At 45.9% G+C, this 23,421-nt stretch overlaps 1 protein-coding gene across 3 annotated transcripts in view; it reads left to right on the top strand.

Annotated features, from left to right (window-relative positions):
* The window catches only part of LOC137305662 (complement C1q tumor necrosis factor-related protein 1-like), a 29,170-nt gene extending 15,473 nt beyond the window's left edge, over nt 1-13,697 (top strand). For all 3 annotated transcript variants that reach the window (XM_067974553.1, XM_067974552.1, XM_067974551.1), the window contains one exon: nt 6,334-13,697. In XM_067974553.1, coding sequence (XP_067830654.1) covers nt 6,334-6,881 — 548 coding nt within the window. In that variant the 3' untranslated portion in view covers nt 6,882-13,697. The remainder of the gene's footprint in view (nt 1-6,333) is intronic.
* Nucleotides 13,698-23,421: the final 9,724 nt, after the last annotated feature.

The following is a 23,421-nucleotide window of genomic DNA, read 5'->3' as shown; positions in this document are numbered from 1 at the left end:
AATTAATGGGAATGTGGGTTTAGACTTTATGATGCCGATTTTCTTCTTGCTGTGTAAATGCATGCAGGAGAACTGAGTGAGAAGGATTTCATGCTTATAACAAAGCTCATCCAAATTTCCATCCTTTATTTAAATAGAGAGAAAATTGAATGCGCTTTGTTGTGGGTATGCAGTCCTTCCTGGCCAATTTTCCTCTTTGAGTTCTGCTAGATGATCCTTTTTGCCTTTTAAGAGAAAAATCTTCTCCTTTAAGTAACCCACAAGATTCCTTGGTGCACATCGACACCCCACAGATCAAAGCTTGAACAACCCCACACGAAGGAACACTGGGGTCGATTTTCAGCTTGCCTCCCGGGAGTAAAACTGACCTCGTGGATTGGCCGCCCGTCGTAAAAAGCAGCTGATTCTCATTACCAATCTCGGAATCATGGGCGCGTCATCTAGTGAACGTGACCGATTAGGTTTGAGCAACGTAGATTGATGTCTTGCAGTTTTTTCCACTCAGTGGGGTAGGTTTTCAACTAGCTGCCTGGGAGTGAAACTAGAGTTGTTAATCATTGAAAATCAAGCGGTTTCTATAACAGTGGTTCTATCCGCAATGCCAGTTTTGCACGGTGTGGCCAAATTGAAAATCTACCCCAATTACCTTGGAGATTACATTGAGTATGCAGGCCATTCGGTCCATCTGGTCCATGCCTGTGTTTATGCTCCACACGAGCTTCCTCCCACCCCTCTTCATCTAACCCTATCAACATAATCTTCTATCCCTTTCTCCCTCATGTACTTATCTAGCTTCCCCTTAAAGGCATCTATGCTATTCGCCTCAATTAATCAAAGTTCCACATTCTAACCACTCTCTGGATAAAGAAGTTCCCCCTGAATTCCTTAGTGAATTTATTAGTCACTATCTTATATTTATATCTTCTAGTTCTGGTCTCCCCCACAAGTGGAAACATTTTCTACCCTATCAAACCCTTCCATAATTCTAAATCAGGTCACCTCTCAGCCTTCTCTTTTCTAGAGAAAAGAGGCCCAGTCTGTTGAATCTTTCTTGATAGGTATAACCTCTCAGTTCTGGTACCAGCCTGGTAAATTTTAAAGATGAGACTAAGGAAGATATTTCACGGAATATTTCCGTCTTGAGAGCCTTGTTCACTTTCCTCAGGAGTTTGAATAAATGAAAGAAAGTCCATGCCAGAACAAGGCCTGTTAGGATTAGGCTCGATGGCCCCTTTTCTCTTTCCGCACTTTCTTGTATGACCACTGTAACAATCCTGGGGACTTTTATGAAAGACGAAAGTAAAAGAGACATTAGACAGTGCTGTCTATATTACTCTAGCACTAAAAATACTGGAGGCCCCTAGAACACCTGAGTGGGAAAAGAGCCGACTACAGGAATTTCAAATACGCTGTGGAAAATAATGGGAATTTTGACAGAATCAGCTGGAAAAAATTTAATTGCCAATGTCTTACTGCGGGCTGTAGGAATAGAATTTACTGCGTGAGTGGAGTTTTTTTACAGGAGAATTGCTTTAAAAGGTCAACAGATTTTACTGAAATATGTAGAACTCAGTGAAACACTGACCTGGTGCAAATTATAAGCTGCGAACAGTAAGTTCCACATTTGGTCAGAGGCCTTATCATATAATGGAGTTGGACAGATACCATCCCATGTTACGTGGCACATGCAGTCAATTTAGCTGATTGATGTACCAAATGTTCAGAAAGGGTTTGAGCCGAGGACACACGACTGAGGAAGATGATGTAAGAAACAGCAATCAGAATTCAGCTGGTTTCAAGTTCCCACACTCCCAGTTGGCAGTGAGGGCACCAGCCCATGATTTTGCACGATGCCCTCCCCATGAGCCCCACTCCCTGCTGGGAATAGGAGAGCACAAAATCAGCACCGAGTTTCTGAAATATCTTAAATAATATTTGTAATGTGTCCTTTATTAATTTTTTAACAGATATTTTAATTTTAGATGTCAGCCGCGGCTCAGTGGGTAGCCCTCTCGCCTCTGAATCAGAAGGTTGTGGGTTCAAGCCCCACTCCAGAGACTTGAGCGCATAATCTAGGCTGACGCTCCCAGTGCAGTACTGAGGGAGTGCTGCACTGTCAGAGGTGCCGTCTTTCCGAGGAGATGTTAAACTGAGGCCCCGTCTACCCTCTCAGGTGGATGTAAAAGATTCCATGACACTATTCGAAGCAGAGCTCCAGGGTCCTGGGCCAATATTTATCCCTCAACCAACATCATTAAAACAGATTATCTGGTCATTATTACATTGCTGTTTGTGGGATCTTGCTGTGCGCCAATTAGCCGCCATGTTTCCTGCATGACAACAAGGCTGACACTTCAAAAGTACTTCATTGGCTGTAAAGTGCTTTGAGACGTCCTGAGATCCTGAAAGGCGCTATATAAATGCAAGTCTTTCTTTCTTTATATATGACAACTCCATCCATATAATGGGAGTGCTACCCTAATATATCTTGCAAGGGCTCCCTATGGCTCAGTGGTCTGTATTATGTAGCACTGAGTAACATGTCCCACTCCCACTCTGACCTCTCTGACCTTGGCCGCCTACACTGTTCTGACAAACTCAACGCAAGCTTGAGGAACAACACCCTCATTTATGTGACCAGGTTTATGTGACCTCCATAAACCATTTGAGTTTCAAGGGTTGATTGTAACCATGGGCTGCCCGGCAGGAACAGGGCAGACAGGGCGGGTGGGGGGGGTTAAATGGAGGCCAGGCAGAAGGCCCGCCCCCCCCCCCACGGACATTTTAACTCCTGGGTTTTCGGGCACGTGGAGGCCTCATAAATATTGAAATGTCGTGTCCAATGATGGATCTGCATCTATGACCTTCCAGGACTAAACGTGCCACATTCCTTTTGTGTGAAGAAATTTTCAGAATTATGTCCCGTTTTCCTGGAATTCCCCCACTCTTAGGAAGGATCATCCCCTACCTGGCCTGTAATTCCCTTTGTTATTTTATACACCTCACCGCTTAACATTCGTATCTCTAGGGAATGCCCCCAAGTGTACCGATTCGTTCTATGAAACGTATCATGATGATGAGTAATTGTTGAGCTTCCTCCAAGGTCAGTATCTGCCAACACCCATCTTGATCCTTCTTCCCCTTCACTTTCCTCTGACCCCACCCCTCCCTCCAATCTCACCCTCTGCCGTGTTTTCACCATCCCCTCTGACCTTCCCCTCTCTGACTCCGAACGACCAGTCCTCAGCAAAGGCCTCAGCTTCATCCCCTTACGCCCCACTTTAATGAATTTCGAGCTCGACACGATGCTGAGCTCTTCTTCTGTCACCTTCGCCTCCGCGCCCATTTCTTTGGCCGGGAGTCTTCCCCCCCCCCCCCCCCCCCCCTGCACAGCGGACGCTTTCTCCCGTCTTCAGAATTCTGGTTCCACCTGGACCCCTACCCTTTGGCCTCTTACCCTCTCTTGATTGTTTCATTGCGAACTGCTGGCGTGACATCGGCCGTCTCAATTTCTCTAGTCCCCTCTAACCTACCTCCCTCTGAACTCACAGCACTCTGTTCTCTCAGGTCCGACCCTGACATTGTCATTAAACCTGCTGACAAGGGCGACGCTGTTGTTGTGTGGCGAACAGACCTCTACCGTGCGGAGTCTGAACGCTAACTCTCCGACACCTCCTCCTACCTCCCCCTGGACCATGGCCCACCGCCGAACATCAAGCCATAGTTTCCCAGACCGTCACTGACCTCATCTCCTCTGGAGATCTTCCCCCCATGGCCTCCAACCTCATAGTCCCCCAACCTCGCACAGCCTGTTTCTATCTCCTTCCCAAGATCCACAAACAGGACTGCCCCGGGAGACCCATCGTTTCAGCCAGTTCTTGCCTGACGGAACTTATTTCCTCCTATCTTGACTCTATATTTTCTCTTCCAACCTATAACCACGACTCTTCTGATGCCCTCCGCCACTTTAACAGTTTCCAGTTCCCCGGCCCTAACCGTCTCCTTTTCACCATGGACGTCCAGTCCCTTTACACCTCCATCCCCCACCAGGACAGCCTGTGGACCCTCCGCTTCTTCCTTGAACGGAGGCCCAGCCAGTCCCCATCCACCACCACCCTCCTCCGCCTGGCTGAACTTGTTCTTACGTTGAACAACTTCTCCTTTGACTCCACTCACTTCCTCCAAATAAAAGGTGTCGCTATGGGAACCTGTATGGGTCCCAGCTATGCCTGCCTTTTTGTGGGATATGTGGAACATTCCTTGTTCCAGTCCTACTCAGGTCCCCTCCCTCACCTCTTTTTCCGGTACATTGATGACTGTATCAGTGCCGATTCCTGGTCTCGCCCTGAACTGGAAAATTTCATCAACTTTGCTTCCAATTTCCACCCTTCCCTCACCTTCACATGGTCCATCTCCGGCTCTTCCCTTCCCTTCCTTGACTTCTCTATCTCCATTTCTGGGGATAGGCTGTCAACCAATATCTATTATAAGCCCACCGACTCCCACAGCTACCTTGATTACACTTCCTCCCACCCCGCTTCCTGTAAGGACTCTATTCCCTTCTCCCAGTTTCTCCATCTCCGTCGCATCTGTTCTGATGATACCACCTTCCACATTAGTGCTTCCGATATGTCTTCCTTTTTCCTCAACCGAGGATTCCTCTCCACTGTAGTTGACAGGGCCCTCGACCGTGTCCGTCCCATTTCCCGCACTTCTGCCCTCACCCCTTCCCCTCCCTCCCAGAACCGTGATAGGGTCACCCTGTCCTCACCTTCCATCCCACCAGCCTCCACATCCAACGCATCATCCTCCGCCATTTCCGCCACCTCCAGCGCGATCCCACCACCAAACGCATCTTCCCCTCCCCTCCCCTTTCAGCATTCTGAAGGGACCGCTCCCTCCGCGATACCCTGGTCCACTCTTCCATCACCCCCAACACCCGCTCTCCTCCCCACGGCACCTTCCCGTGTGAGTGCAGGAGATGCAACACCTGCCCCTTCACTTCCTCAATTCCCACCATCAGGGCCCAAAACATTCCTTCCAGGAGAAATAGTGGCTTACTTTTACTTCTTTCAATTTAATATACTGTATCTGCTACACACAATGCGGTCTCCTCTACACTGGGTAGACCAAACGCAGACTGGGTGATCGCTTTACTGAACACCTCAGCTCTGTCCGCAAGCGTGACCCTGACCTGCCGGTCACTTGCCATTTTAATTCCCCATCCCACTCCTACTCTGACCTCTCTGTCCTCGGCCTCTTACACTGTTCCAATGAAGCTCAATGGAAGCTCGAGGAACAGCACCTCGTTTGGGCACTTTACAACCTTCCGGACTCAACACTGATTTCAATAACTTCAGATCATAAACACTGCTCCCATTTTTGTGGTCAGCTGGTGCTGGTAATGGTTCTGCTGCTGCCATTTACAGCTACTCCTGATCAATCTTTAGTTTCTTAACCTGTTCCATTACCACCCTCCTTGCCTTGCACCATCATCCATTTTGTCATTTAATCACTCGTGCCCTCTATCCTATCACTGACCTTCCCTTTTGTTCTTTCCTCCCCCCTTTCCCTGGCTCTGTACTTGCTCAAAAACTTTAACTTTTAACATCTTCCAGTTCTGACGAAAGGTCTTTGACCTGAATCGTTAACTCTGTTTCTTTCTCCACAGACTCTGCCTCACTTGCTGAGCTTCTCCAGCATTTTCTGTTTTTATTTCAGTATATGCTTCCTGAGGAGGGAGGCCCATAACTGAAGACAGTACTCCAAATGAGATCTGATCAGTGCTCTGCACGACTGCAGGAGTATTTCCTTGCTTATTTGTACTCCTTATGTCTTGAAATGAAGCCAAGCATCCCATTAGCTCTTTTGATCACAGAACTAGCCTGCAAACTGGCTTTTAATGACTTATGCATCTGGACCCCTTCATTCATCTTGCCCCCAGTGTTTTTCCATTTAAGATGTATTCTCATCTGACATTCACATGTCCAAAGTATACATCTGTCCTCACATTTTTTAACACTGCTTAATCTTCTTTACAATTGCTCCATGCTTTGTTACGTCCTTATTACCCAATCCTTCCATAATCCCATCTGCTGTGACTAGATAGCTTTGAGCTTTTACTTTTCCATATTTCCAGGAAACTAATTTAATCTCTTGTGGTCGCATCTCGTAATGGTGGATGAACCAGAAGTGTCACTTTGGTCTCTTTTGTTTCTGAGGTTGCACGGACAGTTGTTGTTTATGTTCTAATAGTCCCCACCCTCCCCTCAAATGGGCTTGGAACGGGCTGTGACAAAATGGATCTTTGACCAGCCTCTCTTTATCTTTCAGGCGAGAAAGGAGACAGGGGCGATCGAGGACCTCATGGAAAACTTGGCAAGGAAGGCCCGGTCGGGTTGCGAGGCCCTACAGGATCTAAGGGAGATGTGGGGCAAGCAGGCATCCCGGGGGACTCCTACAAGCAGCACTATTCGGCCTTCTCGGTGGGCCGCAAGAAAGGCCTGCACAGCAGCGACTACTACCAGATCTTGGTGTTTGACACGACCTTTGTGAACCTCTTCGGTCACTTCAACATGTTCAAGGGCAAGTTCTACTGCTACGTGCCGGGAATTTACTACTTCAACCTCAACATCCACACGTGGAACTTTAAGGAGACCTACCTTCACATCATGAAGAACGACCAGGATATGGTCATCTGCTACGCGCAGCCCAGCGACCGCAGCATCATGCAGAGCCAGAGCATCATGCTCGAGCTGCAAGAGAACGATGAAGTTTGGGTCCGACTTTACAAGCGTGAGCGGGAGAACGCGGTCTATAGTGACGATGTTGACGTTTACGTTACCTTCAATGGTTACTTGATAAAGCCCTACATAGACTGAGTTACCTCGTAATTTTTTTTTCTCTCTACAGGGGAATATTGTCTGTCCGAGGAAGACCATTAAGTTATAAATGGGACCATTTCCTCAGCTTACTAAAAAAAAAATGTTCTTCATTTACTTACCTGGAATCACCCATGTTGTTTCTTTTTAAAGCAGCCACATTGGTGTCAAAAAAATATATAATTCTTTAAAGCAAAGATAAAAAGACCAAAAATAAAGTGAAAATTTAGGGCCTGCATCTCTGTTCTATATAGTAGATACAGCACAAAAATCCATTGCATCAACATTTAATGTCTCCCATGGCAACATAAACAGGGAGCCAAGACCAAGTGTCTTCTTCAGGTGAAGCAGGGTTAATAGCCGAGGGACCAGGGGGTGTGCAGACATAACTTAGTCCCCATTTTAAAATCACAATTCTAAATTTCCATTAAAGAAAGAACTTGCATTTTTATGGTGTCTTTCATGACCACAGGATGTCCAAATGTGCTTCACAACCAATGAAGTACTTTTTGAAGTGCAGTCACTGTTGTAATGTAGGAAATGCGGCAGCCAATTTGTGCACAGCAAGATCCCACAAACAGCAATGTGATAATGACCAGATAACCTGTTTTTAGTGACGTTGGTTGAGGGATAAGTATTGGCCAGGACATCGGGGAGAACTCCCCTGCTTGTCTTCGAAATAGCGCCGTGGGGTCTTTTACATCCACCTGAGAGAGCAGACGGGGCCTCGGTTTGACGTCTCATCCGAAAGACGGCACCTTTGACAGTGCAGCTACCCTTCAGTACTGGCAGTGGAGTGTCAGCCTAGATCTTGTGCTCATGCCTCTGGAGTGGGACTTGAACCCACAACCTTCTAACTCAGAGGCAAGAGTGCTATCACTAAGCCGTGGCTGACAACTATGTCCATATTTTGAATGAAAATTGCCAACGGAAACACGTCGTGCGGTAATTACACACTCCCACCAGTGATGGCGCTGTAGCGTGACAAGTTTACATTGGCAGCTCCCATTATAAATGTGGACATGGGAGTTTATAGTGGAAAAAAATTGGCAGGAATTGTGCACAAATGTAAGAGAGAGAGAGAAGGTTTAGACAGGATCTTCCACACACGGGTGATCTGGGAAAGTTGGGTGGGGAGCTATTCTTCCAGTTCCAAGCTGGTTGCCACCACTTCCGGGATTTTACGCCGGAAGTGACAATGGCTGTCGAATATGTTGAACCAAATTTGGGCGAACGTTGAGGTAGAAGATCAGCCATGATCTTATTGAATGGCGGAGCAGGCTCGAGGGGCCGTACGGCCTACCCCTGCTCCCATTTCTTATGTTTCTTATGTTCTTACGGGCGAGCGTCTTCAAAGTGGATGGTAATGAAGAGATGATATCATGTGTTCTACCTCCCATTAATTATCACCATAGTAAAGCTGGGCGCAAGGAATGCCAGCATGTTCCTGACATCTTGCGCTGCTGTGGTGTGCGGGGGTAGGGGATTTACATTTTAAACGGCTCCCTAATGGAGTGCAGTTGATTGCGTGGCAATTGATTGCTTTCCTTTACCCCACAGCAGCCATTTTCCTCCTCCCAGGCAGGAATCCTTTCCGGGAGCCCACTGAGATTATGCTAATTAAGCTGACGCTAAAAGATCGGTCAGGGTCAGCGATGGCCAAGTTCTGTGAGGCGCAAATCCCGTCATGTGGACTTCCTGCCAGGATTCTGCCCAAGCGGAACATCCAGCACACGTTCATCTCATTACAAGTTGTCGAAGCTTGCTTCTGACCTGCAGCCAGGAATTTACAAGCATCCGCCAACCTGTAAACATCCGTCAGCAATGGCAATCAATCTCTAATTGACTTTGGGATTTACAACAATTAGACTGTGTACCCTTCAAGAAACAGGCCAACATAAACCCAACTCCACCTTAGTGGTGGAATAATACACTGTGCGTTACATAGTATAGCACTCCTGTGATTACATAGAGACATAGGAACATAGAAAATAGGAGCAAGAGTAGGCCATTCAGCCCTTCGGGCCTGCTCCGCCATTCAAAATGATCATGGCTGATCATTTAACTCAGTACCCTGTTTCCGCTTTTTCCCCATATCCCTTGATCCCTTTAGCATTAAGAAATATATCTATCTCCTTCTTGAATGCATCTAATGACTTGGCCTCCACTGCCTTCTGTGGTAGAGAATTCCACAGGTTCACCACCCTCTGAGTGAAGAAATTTCTCCTCATCACAAAACTCCTCATTACAAAACTTTTTCACAGCATCTCCTAAACCCGCGACCTCCACCACCTAGAAGGACAAGGGCAGCACCAGGCACATGGGGACACCATCACCTCCAAGTTCCCTTCCGAGTCACACACCATCCTGACTTGGACATCTATCGGCCGTTCCTTCATCGTCACTGGGTCAAAATCCTGGAACTCGCTACTTAACAGCACTGTGGGAGAGCCTTCACCACACGGACTGCAGTGGTTCAAGTAGAAGGCCCACCACCACCTCCTCAAGGGGCAACTAGGGATGGGCAATAGATGCCGGCCTTGCCAGCGATGCCCACATCCCGAGAATGAATTTTAAAAAAGTTAGTATCAATAAAAAAGTGACAGGCAGAATTTCGAAGGGGAAACGGATCCCCTCCCCCATCGCTATTTTTTGGGACAATAACGTCCTTCCCTTTTTGAGAAATCAGTACAACTCCTTCATTGTCTTTGGCCTTAAAGCTACAGTGTCCCTGGTGGTACTTTGCCACCTGTTTTATAGAGAGGCCCGTGCATCAGAAATCAAAAGTTTCTTTAAATGTTTGACTTTTTAAAAAAACAAGTAAACTCCATCCTCTTGTAAATTTGAGGTAATGATAAAAAAAAACGGGACCAATAGGGTTGCCTCAGGAGTCAGCACCACAAGTGCCTCTTTAAGGGCAGCATTAACATAATTAATAAACAGGAGGTCCGAGTAAACTAAAGATGCTTAAATAAAAGCAAGCAAACCACAGAACCTTACCAATTAAATTAGAATGTTATTACAAATGTCTACAACACGCTCTAACTCCTGCAATACCCATTAGTCATGGAAGGGATCACTGGGGAGAGAGCAGAACAGTGGGATTGTTCTCGCAAAGATCCATCACAGACACGATGGGCCGAATGGCTCCCTTTCTGCGCTGTAAATCTATATGGTTCTAAATTGAAATTTAAAGCAGAAAATTCTGGAAATGCATTTTTAAAAAAAAGTACTTCATTGGCTGTAAAGCACTTTGGGACGTCCTGAGGTCGTGAAAGGCGCTATATAAATGCAAGTTCTGTCTTTCTTTACTTCACTGCCATATCATGTTGCCTTTACCCAAGAGTGTCCAAAGTGCAGTTTGTGAGTGATATGCAGGCCCCCCGAAGACTGGCAAACCGGCCTTCAAAGCCCCAGGATACTCAATCGAACTTGCTGTTACATTTGTTAGTCACAGGGGTTTGTCCTCTTTAAAAAAAAAAGAAATAATTTGCATTTATACAGCGCCTTTCAAGTCCTCAGGGCATCGCAAAGCGCTTTACAGCAAATGAAGTACTTTTGAAGTGTAGTCACTGTTGTAATGTAGGAAACGCGGCAGCCAATTTACGCACAGCAAGCTCCCACAAACCGCAGTGTGATAATGGTTGTGGGATAAATATTGGCCAGGACACTGTGGAAGAACTCTCCTGCTCTTCTTCAAATATGATCTTTTACGTCCACCTGAGAGGGCCTTGGTTTAACGTTCCATGCGAAAGACGGTACCTCCGACTGTGCAGCACTCCCTCAGTACTGCACTGAGGTGTCAGCCTAGATTTTGAGTCTATGGAGTGGGCCATAGACAGATGAAAACCATTGTGTTTTGCCACTTTTAAACAAAAATCCTCCAATAATCTGCCATCTTATTATCAATCTAAGTAACATATGCCATACTTTGGAGACACATTGTCATACTGAGGTCTATAAATGGGTGTTGGCAATGTGCTAGAATCAACTAGGTTGATTCCGGGTACGGAAGGGTTGTCTTATGAGGAAAGATTGAACGGGTTGGGTCTATACTCATTGGAGTTTAGAAGAATGAGAGGAGACCTTATTGAAACATACAAGGATCTGAGGGGACTCGATAGGGTAGATGCTGAGAGGATGTTACCCCTCATGGGGGAATCTAAAACTAGGGGGCATAGTCTCAGAATAAGGGGTCGCCCGTTTAAGACGGAAATCAGGAAGAATTTCTTGTCCCAGAAGGTCGTAAATCTTTGGAATTCTTTACTCCAAAAAGCTGTGGAGGCTGAGTCATTGAATACATTCAAGGCTGAGTTAGACAAATTTTTGATCAGCAAGGGAGTCAAAGGATATGGGGAAAGGGCGGGAAAGTGGAGTTGAGGTAAAAATCAGATCAGCCGTGATCTCATTAAATGGCGGAACAGGCTCGAGGGGCCGAATTGCCTACTCCTACTCCTATCTCTTATGGTCTCTTATGGTCTCATGGTGCTCATTCCAATATAACAGATGTTAAGCAATGTCACAAGATAAATCTTAAAGTGATTTGTTAGCTCACACCACTGCCTCTGGTATTATTCACAGTCAATTGATGAATATAATTTTTTTGTATATAAGATGGCGACACAGTTGGGGGAGACGTGCTCCACAGACTCACCTAGTGGCCAGAGACCGCAACTACAGCGTGACAGTTGACATAATAAAATTAAATGGGAAGTGTTTTCGTAGCAATTCACAAAGCCGAATGTTTTGGTCGTAGGAAAGTGTGACCAAAAATCGTGCCGACAAGAAGTAAAGTTTATGGACAGGAAGTGCATGCCCTACTCAAGGTTTTTAATAATGTATAATTTTGTTTAATGTTAGTGGGAGCAGAGAGGATTTTAAAAGAGGTTTTGCATTTTCATGTATAAAATAAGGTCACCTCTTAGCAGTTACAATGTAGAAGCAATTCACAACATTACATTAAGGTTGAACGACAGTGAACCTTTGGATCATAGAATCATAGAATGGTACAGCATAGAAGGAGGCCATTTGGCCCATCGTGCCTGTGCCGGCTCTTTGAAAGAGGTACCCAATTGGTCCCACTCCCCTGTCCTTTCCCCATAGCCCTGCAAAATTTTTTCCCTTCAAATATTTATCCAATTCCCTTTTGAAAGTTATTATTGAATCTGCTTCCACCACCCTTTCAGGCAGTGCATTCCAGATCATAACAACTCGCTGCGTAAAAAAAATTGTCCTCATCTTGCCTCATGTTCTTTTGCCAATGACCTCCGTAAAGCTATTAGTGCGTTTCCCAGGGTGTTGCTTGCAAGTGGAAGAGCAGAGGTCTGAGAGTGAGCAGGAGTGAGAGGCTGAGTCAGGGCAGCGAGCAGTAGCATAAGGCCAGGTACTGGGTGGGAATGCAGGGAGAGGCTCATCAGGAGGGAGGCCCATCACAGAGTAGTTAGCTTGGGTAATTAGTCAGCAAGATGAAACGTGGTAATGGGACATCTGGAGAGTGAATGGCTGAGAATTTGGCAATGGGATCAGCAACATGTCAGCATGCATTATGAAGGTAGGCCGTAACTTATCTTTTTCTTTCCGCATGTTTGCTGGGCTGTAGGCGGGAGACCGTTCAAGGTGACCACTCAGTCTGTAAGGAACAACCAATCAGAAGCTACAAAATAAATTCTACTCTCCTTTTTTTTCCACTGTAGACCAGTCAGAAAGCCTCTTGTGCATCCCCCAAATCCAATGCTCCACCATTGGTGGCCGTGCCTTAAGCTGCCTAGGCCCTAAGCTCTGGAATTCCGTCCCTAAACCTCTCCACCTCTCTCTCCTCCTTTAAGACCCTCCTTAAAACCCACATCTTTGAGCAAGCTTTTGGTCACCTGTCCTAATACCTCCTTATGTGGCTCGGTGTCAAATTTTGTTTGATAATCACTTCTGTGAAGCGCCTTGGGACATTTTACTACATTAAAGGCGCTATATAAATGCAAGTTGTTGTTGTATATTGAACCAAGTGTGCACATGATACTTCAAACAGATGGACATGTTTCATTGTTTCCTTTTATATAAATATATATATCTCCAATATGTACACTGGTCATTACACTCTCACCAGTGGCTGCAGTGCCTCCACTGGCAGGAGAGTATAATTACAGAGTGACAAGTTTACATAGGCAGTTACCATTATAAATGTGAACATAGGAATTTATAATGAAAATATAAAACCAATGATAGAATGTACGACTTTAAAATGGGGACTGAATGTATCTGCAAGCTCTGGTCCAATTATGCCTTTGCCCTCTAACCTTGCCTTACCTGAAGATTAGACTTGGTCTTCTTTCTCTATGTGTAACACCACGGGAGATTGACTAGTACTGTATAATATCGAGACGGCATCCTTGTGCGGTGAAAGCATTGTTTTGTAGTGTACCTTATAGAAGAGACATTAATTTGTGTCACAATGTGTTAATAGCATTGCTTTGCATTGGACAGTCTGAGAAAGGTATCTTTGAGTCCTCCAATTCTGGCCTCTTGCGCATCCCCAATTTTAATCGCTCCGCCATTGGCGCCGCGCCTTCAGCTGCCAAGGGCCTAAACTCTGGAATTCCCTCCCTAAATCTCTCCGCCTCTCTCTCCTCCTGTAAGATGCGCCTTAAAACCTACCTCTTTGACCAAGCTTTTGGTCACCTGTCCTAATATCTCCTTACGTGGCTCGGTGTCAAATGTTGTCTGATAACGCTCCTGTGCAGTGCCTTGGGACGTTTTACTACATTAAAGGTGCTATATAAATGCAAGTTGGTGTTGTTGATAATAAAAATGCTTTGTAATGTGCTCGATGTCCCACTGTGTATTTCTATATAAAGCAGGCTGGAAATCCTTCCTGACAACTTCCTGAAAGTTTAACCGGCTTTTTCTCTTCACAGATACTGAAGAACCTGCTGTGTATTTCAAGTGTTTTCCACTTTTTGCTTCAGATTTCCAGCAAGTGTAGAATTCCCCCCCACTCCTCTTAATTTCCTCAGGGCTCTTTCTGTCGTTAGTTAGAATACCTGCTCGAGATGCCAAAACAATCAGTGCTAACGTTTTCCTTAGAAGCTCGTCCTGATCTGTGACCCGTGTAAAGGACAATGTCTTTTCTAACCTCTCATCTGAAGGACAGCACGTCCAACATCGCAGGGGAATCATCACTCATTTCCGTAGTTTTAAATTAAACGTAAAAACATTGGGAGGTGGAAAATCACATCTCTGGTGAACAACTTAATTCACACCCTTGGTAAAGCATCACGTCAAATTACATAGAATGTATAGCACAGAAACAGGCCATTCGGCCCAACAGGTCTGTGTCGGTGATTATGCTCCCACCCCCTCTTCATCTAACCCTGCCAGCATGCCCTGCTATTCATTTCTCCCTTGTGTTTAACTAGCTTCCCCATAAATACATCTGTACTATTCGCCTCAACTACTCCTTGTGGTAGCGAGTTCCACATTCTCACACTCTCTGGGTAAAGAAATGCTATTCCAGTAAAGACAATGCCCTTTACACAGGTCACAGATCACAACGAACTTCCCTCCACTCAATTATCAGTAGCAGCCTTCAGCCACAGACTTCTCCCCTCTCTACTTCTCTCTCCAGCTTTTGAAAGCCCATTTCCGGTTAACCCTCTAGACTCCCCCGCAAAGGCTCGACACCTCTTCCTCTTTCCCTCCGTGAAACATCTTGGGATATTTTCTACATTAAAGGCATTATTAGAAATACCAACTGTTTTATAAAATGATGGAAAACAGATTATTGACTGAACAGGAACTGGGGTACACAAGAATCAGGCCAGAAGACCAAGGGTGGAGGATTTTACATGCTGCTATTGCCTCTGACAAGTGCCTGTGCCATTTCAGGGACCTTCCCTCCCGATTGTCCAATTTAGAGTGAGAAGAACTCTATGTTCCACATCTCAATAGCAACTCCTGGCGACCACAGCCCCTTCCTTGCCATTATTTTACCTTCTCCCTTATTGTCCATTTTTCCTTTCCCAGTTGCGGGGTGAGATGAGATGGCCTCCCAGTGGCCTGGCACTAGGCCAAGCTAAGTCCAGCACCCACAGGTCCAGCATGCCAATAGATCTCTGGATGGAGATGTTCTGACCGTTTGCCTAAGTTTCAAGTTCTAGCTCATTTCATGGTGACCCTTGACCAGTTTCTGGTCCCAACCACTCACTGAAATGCCTCACTGGCCCTTGGCGTGTTTGCCCCTATTTTTACTGTTACTATAATTTAAAAATCAGTCCACTGCTTGGAAGCAACAGAGGAACATCATGCCCTCTAGTGGCTGTAATAGATGTTCTGCATAACAGTCTAAAATGCCCTCTTTCTCTCTCTTCCTCCATCTCCCTCCCTCTCTCTCCCTCCCTCTCCACTCACTCTCTTTTGAACTCTCTCTCCCTCCCTCTACCCCTTTCTCTCTCCCCAGCTCTCTCTCTCTCTCTCCCTCATCTCGCTCCCTCCCTCTCTCTTTCCCTCTTTCGCTTCTTTGCTCTCTCTCTAATTCCACACCTTTGCCATTTCCCTTGGTGATTGAACGGCAAAAGACACGGCCCTCAAGGCATGAGTCATGCCTCCTCTTCAATAAATACAGCAACCCTCTCAGATTAACCAAAGCAATTTAATTGAGATTATATCGCACATTGTTGGGTTGGTGTACCTCTGGATATTGGGAGGCAGAACTGTCGAAAGTAAAAGAAAAAAAGAGTGTGAGATAGCACTGATTTGTTGTACAGTGTACACTGATGTCAGTCACTCTGGAATAACATAGCTGAAATATTTCAACGTAATCTATCATGACTTTGACAGGAAGCAAGGTCTGTTGGGGGTTAAGTGATGTCGGTGATACCTGCCAACTTATCGTGAGAGATGGGTGGTGAAACATTTCAGTTTTATTAAGAGTGGCAGAGAGTCCTCTGTGTATTTCAACACATACCACCAGCACAATACCTGGGGTTTTAACATTGCTCCAGGGACTCTCCCCCACTCCCCCATCATAGCAGAGGGATCGCACAGAGCCTGAAAAAGTAAACGGTCAAAAATTACATTGAGAAAGAAGGGTGGGTAATCCTGAAATATTAAATGGACTGGGCAATGATTGTGCCTTGAAAGATCATTGTTGGCTATTTTCAAGCCATCATTCTCCAAAGTCCGACCTCATCAAATTCAAATCTGATTACAGGTACCCAGAAATAATTACCCAACAAAGGAGTTTCAGGTGACTTCTTAAATCAGACGAAAAAAATTTACTACTCGGAAAATTCCAGCTGGGGAAGAACAGGAGTCTTCCCTCCTTCTCTCTCTTTCGCACTCTTTCCCTACTCTGTCCCTCCTCTCTGTCCCTCCCTCTCTTCTTTCCTCTCCCCCTCCCTTTCTCTCTGTCTCTCCCCTTTCCTCTCGCTCCTCTCTGTCTCTTTCTATATTTCTCTCTCCCTTTTTCCATTTCCTCTTGCTTTCTATATTTCTCTTTCTCTCTCTTGCGATCTCACTCTTTTTCTCTCACTCTTTCCATTTCTCTTTCCATTTCTCTTTCTATCTCTCTCTTTCCATCATCTTCTCTTTCTATCTCTCTCTTTTTTTCTCTTTTGTTTTCTCTCTTTCCATTTCTCTTTCTCTCTCTCTTTCCATCATCTTCTCTTTCTATCTCTCTCTTTTTTTCTCTTTCGTTTTCTCTCTTTCCATTTCTCTCTCACTCTCTCTCAAGTTCTCCCCCTCTTTCCTTCTTTCTCTCTCTCCCTTCCCTGCAGAATTCTATAAAGTTCTGTGCTACCTCGTAACGATCACTCCGTCCCCCTCTCTTTCCCCCCCCCCCAACCCTCCCGCATTCACTTTCTCTTAACCATTTGACACTAGAGTTCATTAAATGAATTATCGCTAGCATTTGAAAACACAGCTGTGGGAGTTACATAGCTGACATGCTTGATTCTGCCTCTGTGTGATAAATTTCTGCGGCAATGCAGTCGTCAGATCCGAGCATTAACCCATTGAGCGCTGATTTTGTTTTTAAATATGCACTTCATATTTGTCACCCCTCATCGCACACTACAGTTATGCTAAATTTCACCTGCTGAATGTTATCAAGTAGGCCCTTTAGGAAAGGGCAAAGAGCAAAGGTCACTGCCATAAGCCCAGCCAATCCTCAATCCTGACAGGGAAAGAGCTTGAACGTTGTGAACAGGCTGTTAATGTGGGCTGTTACTTTAACTGAGCGGACTGCAGCGGGGAGTTTACTTGACGGATGGAACGTGGTCCTTTGCTGAGCAGAGAGTCCATTAACTAAATTGGATTAATGTAAGGAATCTTACAACACCAGGTTATAGTCCAACAAATTTATTTTAAAATCACAAGCTTTCGGAGATTATCTCCTTCGTCAGATGAATGAATGAAAAGGTTCTCAAATCGCATATCTTATACTATGTTGGGACAGCATCACACCAATCAAAAGGTGTTGTTGTTATTCAAACAGGCCAGTCACGGAGAACAGCACGTCCCAGTACACTCGATATACATTGTGTCAATTACACAGGCAGGCAGAAAGAAACTCAAAATGGCAGAGAGAGAGAGAGAGAGAGAATTTTAAAAAACATAAAAAAATTTTCCCCCTTTTTGCTGGTGGGGTTACGTGTAGCGTGACATGAACCCAAGATCCCGGTTGAGGCCGTCCTCATGGGTGCGGAACTTGGCTATCAACTTCTTGATATAACCTGGTGTTGTAAGATTCCTTACATTTGTCCACCCCAGTCCATCACCGGCATCTCCACATCATAAATTGGATTAGAGGGAGTCTTTCCAGCATTAGGAACAGCCTTTGGTGTACTACATGCTCTGGCCAGCAAGAAGATGGGGACAGTTTGTATCTCTGTAGGGGCTTCTACACCACAGTGGAGTGACTAAGGGCAGATACTCCATCCATCTGCTGCATTCCATAGTGTAGAAGACATGACCATCAGGCAACTTGTGGCATTACATACTTGTGACAATGTGGGTCTGCTGATGTACCAATGGTTCAGGCCATTGGTATCTGTAACGTCAACATGAGGAGTGGTTCCACATTATATTACACAGGATGCCTCCCAATAAGAGGGGGGAGAGTTGTATGGAAGTCCTCTCCCTAAACAGGACCTCTTAACTTGACATTTAAAACACCAATGTAAAAGCACCTTATCCTGCGAGATGTGTTGAGCAGCCCTGTAAGAAGCCAACTAAAGTTGCTCGTCTCCATTCATAGGCTCTTTTACATTGGTCCTCGGCCTCCGAGGGAGCAGTACGTAGGCAGAATCTCAGCATCCCAGAGTTGGCCTGTCTATCTCTTTCTTTAACTGAACCCGTTTGGTGCTGAATTCTTGTGGGGTGATCCATACAGAAAGAAACAAAAAGAGCTGCTAACCTGAAAAAGAAAACAGAAAGTGCTGGAAGCACAGAGCAGGTCAGTCAGTATCTGCGGCGAGAACAGAGTGTCAATGTATCGGGCAGGGCCCTTCTTCGGATGTAGGTCAGCGAGCACAGGGGTGATGGGTGAACAGAACTTGGTGCGAGTTAGGATACGGGCAGCAGAGTTTTGGATGAGCTCAAGTTTATGGAGAGTGCAAGGTGGGAGGCCGGCCAGGAGAGCATTGGAATAGTCGGGTGTAGAGGTAACAAATGCATGGATGAGGGTTTCAGCAGTAAATGAGCTGAGGCAGGGGTGGAGACGGGCGATGTTACGGAGGTGGAAGTGGGCGGTCTTGGTGATGGAGCAGATATATGATCGGAAGCTCATCTCAGGGTCAAATAGGACGCCAAGGTTCCGAACGGCCTGGTTCAGCCTCAGACGGTGGCCAGGGAGAGGGATGGAGTTGGTTTGCAAGGGAACGGAGATTGTGGCAGGGACTGAAGACAATGGCTTCAACCTTCGTAATATTTAATTGGAGGAAATTTCTGCTCATTCAATATTAGATGTCGGACAAGCAGCATGACAGAGCAGAGGCAGTGGGGGGGGGTTGAGAGAGGTGGTACTAAGGTAGAGCTAGGTGTCATTGGTGTACATGCGGAACCTGACATTGTGTTTTCAGAGGGGCAGCAGGTAGATGAGAAAGAGGAGGGGGCCAAGGATAGATCTTTGGGGGGGGGGCTCCAGAGGTAACGGTGTGGGAGCGGGAGCGAAGCCATCGCAGGAGATTCCCTAGCTACGACAGGATGGATAGGAATGGAACCAGGCGAGGGCGGTCCCACCCAGCTGGACGACATACACACACATACTCACACACTTTCCAGCAGGAATCATTGGATAATAATCAGGGACGAGAAACTCTGGCTGACTTCCCTCTCCCGAGCCCAACAGGTCCATTGCGGAGCTGCTACAGAGTTCAGCGCAGGTGAGCGATGAAATCTGGCACCGCCCTGCCCTGTAGAGCTCAAGTCCACAGTGGGCAAGGCCATTAACAACTGGGTCAACGGGGGAGCAGCTGAAGGAAATGTTGTGCTTTCTTTCTCGCTTTAGGGTTAACGCAGTACCTCAAGAAAGGAGAAGGCACCGGCTGCCCAGCTCGTGACAGCCTCACAGGAGATTGCGAGAGACTTTTGCAGGCTTTAGCTCAAACCACGGTAGATAACTTTAATAAACCTGAAATTGCTCATGTTGATATTTTATGAATCCAAATCAAATACAGATTTAATATTTTATAAAGGTGAATTAAATAAAACTCCAGACAGCAGAAGCTCACCTTTTATTAATATTGGTTTTCCTTTCACAAGCAGAGTCAAAATTACATATCACATTTGATCGGCCTCGTCGAGCTTTATTTAATAATGTTTGTTGGAAATTCTGTTGTTCCGTATTGTGGGGCAAAGCTTTTCTCCCTCCTACCCCAGAGCCTGCTGGTTCATTCAGCTGTTGCAAGTGATCGCTGGGGTTTAATTCAATGAGGAGGTGGGCTGCTCGACTGATACTTGCCAGAGCTGTTTGCTCGGCCAGCCGCCTACCACTAGATTCAATATCCAACCCTTCCATCACCGGTGCACTGTGGCTGCGTAGAATTACTTGGAATTAATTTATAGCACAGAAACAGGCCATTTGGCCGAAGAGGTCCATGGTCCACATGACCCTCCTCCTACCCTACTTCATCTAATCCTGATGTGGAGATGCCGGTGATGGACTGGGGTTGACAATTGTAAACAATTTTACAACACCAAGTTATAGTCCAGCAATTTTATTTTAAATTCACAAGCTTTCGGAGATTTTCTCCTTCCTCAGGCAAATGTTTCAAGATCTCCTTGAAGCCTACGCATTTATACATATTGAACAATAATACATGGTGTTTACAGACTGCCCCTGCAACTGCCCGTTGCCAAGGCAATCACCGTGTTCAGACAGAGAGGTGTTACCTGCAGAACCTCCGAATACACATTCAACAAAAAAACAAACAGGGAAAAAAAACAGAGAAAAAAAAACACAGGGAGAGGCAGAAACATCCGGAAGGCAGAGAGAGCCAGCAAATGACCCATTATATTAAAAACAGATAACATTTGTTCGCTGGTGGGGTAACGTGTAGCGTGACATGAACCCAAGATCCCGGTTGAGGCCGTCCTCATGGGTGCGGAACTTGGCTATCAATTTCTGCTCGACGATTTTGCGTTGTCGTGTGTCTCGAAGGCCGCCTTGGAGTACGCTTACCCGAAGGTCGGTGGATGAATGTCCATGACTGCTGAAGTGTTCCCCGACTGGGAGGGAACCCTCCTGTTTGGCGATTGTTGCGCGGTGTCCGTTCATCCGTTGTCGCAGCGTCTGCATGGTCTCGCCAATGTACCATGCTCTGGGGCATCCTTTCCTGCAACGTATGAGGTAGACAACGTTGGCTGAGTCACAGGAGTATGAACCATGCACCTGGTGGGTGGTGTCATCTCGTGTGATGGTGGTATCTGTGTCGATGATCTGGCATGTCTTGCAGAGGTTACCGTGGCAGGGTTGTGTGGCGTCGTGGACGCTGTTCTCTTGAAAGCTAGGTAGTTTGCTGCGAACGATGGTCTGTTTGAGGTTGGGTGGCTGTTTAAAGGCGAGTAGTGGAGGTGTGGGGATGGCCATAGCGAGGTGTTTGTCCTCATTGATGACATGTTGAAGGCTGCGGAGAACATGGCGTAGTTTCTCCGCTCCGGGGAAGTACTGGACGACAAAGGGTACTATCTAATCCTATCAGCATAGCCTCCTATCCCTTTCTCCCTCAATTACTTATCTAGCTTCCCCTTAAATGCATCTATGCTTTTCTCCTCAACTGCTCCTTGTGGAAGAGAATTCCACATTCTTACCACTCTTTGGGTAAAGATATTTCTCCTGAGTTCCCTACTGGCAACTATCTCCAGTATATATATATATAGTATGCACTATCTACAGGATGCACTGCAGCAACTCATCAGGGTTACCTCGAGGGCCTCTCAACCCCACAGCCTTCACCAGCAAGAAAGGCAAGAGCAGCAAGATTTTGGGTGCACCAAGTATCCCCTCCAGCCCTAAGACATTCATTGTCGTTGGATCAGAATCCGGGAATTCCTTACCTACAGCCATTGTGGGAGCAACACCATCACAAGGACTATGTTAGTTCAAGTAGTGGACCGACCACCACAGTCTCAGGGCAACTAGGGATGGGCAATAAATGCGTCTTTGCCAGCGTCGCCCACAACCTGTGAGCAAATAGTAAAAAAAAAAGCTCTTTTGATCATTCTGTGAACCCAGTTGAAGGAGGTCCAATACTTCATTCAGTTTACGTGGCTTGCTCCACTGGCAACCACTGGAGTGAACAACTTAAGACCACATCTGTCGGAGGCACCAAACCCAGCCTGGGACATGGGTTTGGTTGAGTGCCAGTAGGGGACAAAAATAAGCAGCTATCACCAGTGGTACTTTGACAGGCTCCGTTACCTTGGATATGGTCATGGATGGGCCAACCACTCAACTTGCCGACTGAGCCCAGCAATTCAGTTTCCCTGTTGCTGGCTGGTGTAGACCTTCTCCCAACATCGAAGGAGGGCTTTGGACAGATTGTCAGAGTCACAGGTTTGCAATTTCTAAGCAGCTGCACTTCTACAAATTGTCCTTTGCTGCCAAAATTATAAGCGTTAGCAAGAGAACTTATTTTTTTATTAATTCCTGGAATGTGGACAATGCTAGCAAGGCAACATTTATTGCCCATCTCTAATTGCCCTGAGGGCACTTGAAGTCAACCACATGGTGTGTTTTGGTTGTGGGTTCAAACTCCACTTGAGGAATAGAGCACATAATCTAAGTTGAGTCTTCAATGCAGCTCTGAGGGAGCGCTGCATTGTTAGAGGGGGCATCCTTCAGGTAAGACATTAAACATCTGCCTGTTTTGATGGTTCAGGTAGATGGTAAAGATCCCAAGACATCACTTGAAGAAGAGCAGGGAGTTCTCCTTGGACAACATTCTACCCTTCAATCAACGCTTCCAAAAATAGATCTTGCTGTTGTTTGTGCAATTTTGCTGCGTGCAAAATGGCTGCCATGTTTGCCTATGCAACAAAAGTGAGTTTAATTAATTTTGTGTGGCATGTTTCTGAGAGACACAAGACATAAATACAACTCCTTCCTTCCTTCCGTCCTTTCCTTTCTTCTCCAAATTTGATCTTGTCTCTTTCTTCAAAACAAATCATCCCCACACATTTCCCTCACATTTTCCAAATTGCAACACTGAAGACAAAAAACAATAACAAGTTATGCACTGAAGAGCCGAACAATTAACTCGAACCAGAATTATGTTGGATTTCCGTGTTAATTCACATTCTCTAATTCTAAATGTCACAAACATTAGATGGAAAGCCTCATTAGCCTAGACGGCAGCTGAACTCGATTGTCTCTCATTTGCATCTTACATTGAAAAATCTATCTCTAATTGAAATTCCTCAGAAAATTATGCCGACATCTGTCGCTGCTTAGCAACAGCACTCGAAGAAGTTCGGCACAGTGATTGGGAGTGGGCGGAGGGGTGGGGGTGATGTGGGTGAGTAAGTGTTAGAGAGGGAAAATGTCGGAGAGAAGATTCATTGCCCCACCTCCCATTCCTTACAGTTTTCGAAAAATACTCGAACTAAACTTCACTCGAAGGTAGAACATTCTGGAATGCATCAGTGAGCATTTGAAGAGAAAATACAGGTAAAGATTGTGGCTTAGGTTCTTCATCACATCTGGAGGGGTTAGGCCGAAGATCCCTTGTTGTAGGACTGACCACTCTTTCACGTCCATCTGAGAATGAGTAAGATTGTCCTCTGTAAATAGATTTTATTATTCAAGAAAGAGGGGGCAAGCACCAATGGACTGGGGTGGAAACTTTGTCAGGGGGATGCTGTCCTGCTCGCTCCTTGCTCCCCCACAGAGCCACTTCCGAGACTCCCCATCAGAAGTGATGTCAGATGTTCAATACATGTGTCCAAATCTGGGGACACATAGAGTCATAGAGTCATAGAGTTATACGGCACGGATAGAGGCCCTTCGGCCCATCGTGTCCGCGCCGGCCATCAAGCCCTGTCTACTCTA

Source organism: Heptranchias perlo, chromosome 40, assembly GCF_035084215.1.
Source record: "Heptranchias perlo isolate sHepPer1 chromosome 40, sHepPer1.hap1, whole genome shotgun sequence".
Lineage (NCBI taxonomy): Eukaryota > Metazoa > Chordata > Chondrichthyes > Hexanchiformes > Hexanchidae > Heptranchias > Heptranchias perlo.
This window is presented reverse-complemented; position numbering and strand designations above follow the sequence as displayed.